The 1899-nt window shown below is 35.1% G+C and overlaps 1 protein-coding gene across 1 annotated transcript; it reads left to right on the forward strand.

Annotated features, from left to right (window-relative positions):
- LOC111379461 (cyclin-dependent kinase inhibitor 4-like) lies at nucleotides 1-952 on the forward strand. The gene is made up of 2 exons (XM_023002833.1): nucleotides 1-367; nucleotides 465-952. Exons 1-2 carry the CDS (start codon nucleotides 198-200, stop codon nucleotides 532-534), a joined length of 240 nt encoding a protein of 79 aa, XP_022858601.1. The 5' UTR covers nucleotides 1-197; the 3' UTR covers nucleotides 535-952.
- The last annotated feature ends 947 nt before the right edge of the window (nucleotides 953-1899 follow it).

Consider the following 1899-nt stretch of genomic DNA (forward strand, 5'->3'; position numbering starts at 1 on the left):
ACAATTTTTTTGGTGCTTGCTTGATCAGATCTGTTTTGTGTATGGTAATACATAAATTGCTCATACGGTATGCAGACACGCTGATGCACAGAATATGACAATGGAACTAATTCTTTTGGTCTGTTCGCAGTAATATATAAGACTGATGGTTTTAAAATTACAGGACCACTAGGGAGAGCACTCCATGCAATTTGATCATGGACCAGAATGCCATCCAAACTCCGAGTTCAAGTAACAGGCGCACCACTCATAATGAAGCCATTAACAGGATGCAAAATCCAATGCTAAGAAACATCCCTACTGCAGATGAAATGGACGAGTTTTTTGCCCGTGAAGAAAAGCAGCAACAAACACTGTTTATCGAGAAGTATAAATTTTTCACTTCTGGCATATCTCCTGTTTATTTACTTGTGATATATCAGCTCTCTAATATATATAGATGTTACATGTGGATATTTCTGCAGGTACAACTTTGATCCAGTGAATGACAAACCCCTTCCTGGACGATATGAATGGGTGAAACTTAAACCCTAGAGGAGCGTTCCATCAGGACTTCTGCTGCTTTCTTGATTATACTAGGAAAGGTGAAGAAACCATAGGTACTTTCAGTTTTACAGGGTGATGGTGATGTTCATATTTTCCATTACCATTACTTGTAAAAACATTAGGCAACAAGTTTAGACAGCAGACTAATGATCTGTAACATTACAGACCTTGTGACTTACCTATACAACAAGATCCTTTGTCTAACAGATCATGAAAGATTGAAGGGAAAAGAAACCGGGTCGTAGTGGTAGTATTTAATGAATTAGGTTTAGTTGTAGTGGTGGTATAGAAGTTAACTTGAAGGTTATTCTCCTGTAACTTCATCTGGTTTACCATCTGTATATTTGTACTGATGGAAGTTCTATGAACTCTGAATAAATTGACACCGTTTACCCTTCATAATGTATTTGCATGTTCATTGTTATCTTGGGACATAGTTATTTTTTGCGTTCTTTCTCTACGATTGCTTTTCTTTGGCATGTTTGGCATGCAATATGAACTTAACTCGACACTGTGTTAGACAAGATTTTCGCTTTGTTTTTCGCAACAATGTTACTTTTTTATTCGATTTACCGTTACCAGGGCAAGACAGTGCTATATTTTTTATTATATGAGCTGTGAATTTAGTACTGTGTTATCTTGTTTGTTATGTTGGCTGCCGTTTAACCAACAAAATTGCTGGTGGGAAGTAAAATAATGGTGGTAGTTATAGTGGTAATGGCATTTGATGAAACCGATGAAATGTTCTAATTTCAACGGTGTCTTCTTAGAAATCAAATCTTAAAATCAAGTGGTCATTGATTTGATTAGCTATTTAACCAATGAACATTCTTCATTAAGAATATGTTCCTCTTTGGATGATGAGTTTGCCTTTGAATAATTCGACCTAATGTTGTCGCCACTCACAAGCACTTGTGATCTTGACTTTGAGAGACATAGTGCATGTTATAGGGATTCATTTGACAGGAATTTTATTTTTGTTTTTTATAGAAGAGTTTTTTTAGAAAGTTATCTTAATTGGTATTTGAAAACTAATTTTTAAAAGAGTTTCACATTCAGAAGAGCTTCTAGAGGAAGTAACGATGAGTCGGCTTCGTTTGAAAGTTCTTCTAACTAGAAAAAAACGCTTTTATAAAATTAATGAAGTAAGTCCAAGAGTACCTTTTGATTTTCAAAAGCTCATTTTGACTTCTTAAAAGTTATGTCAAACGGAGCTCCAAATCATTTTAAAATATCTTATTCGCTTGACTAGATAGAATTATTTCTTTTTCAATCACGCTCGTTTAAACTTAGTGGCTTGATAATGGGGTGTCGGTTCAATCTTGTTCAGCCTGTTCGTGAAAAATACAATCA

The sequence above is a fragment of the Olea europaea genome, unplaced genomic scaffold (genome assembly GCF_002742605.1).
Source record: "Olea europaea var. sylvestris unplaced genomic scaffold, O_europaea_v1 scaffold199, whole genome shotgun sequence".
Lineage (NCBI taxonomy): Eukaryota > Viridiplantae > Streptophyta > Magnoliopsida > Lamiales > Oleaceae > Olea > Olea europaea.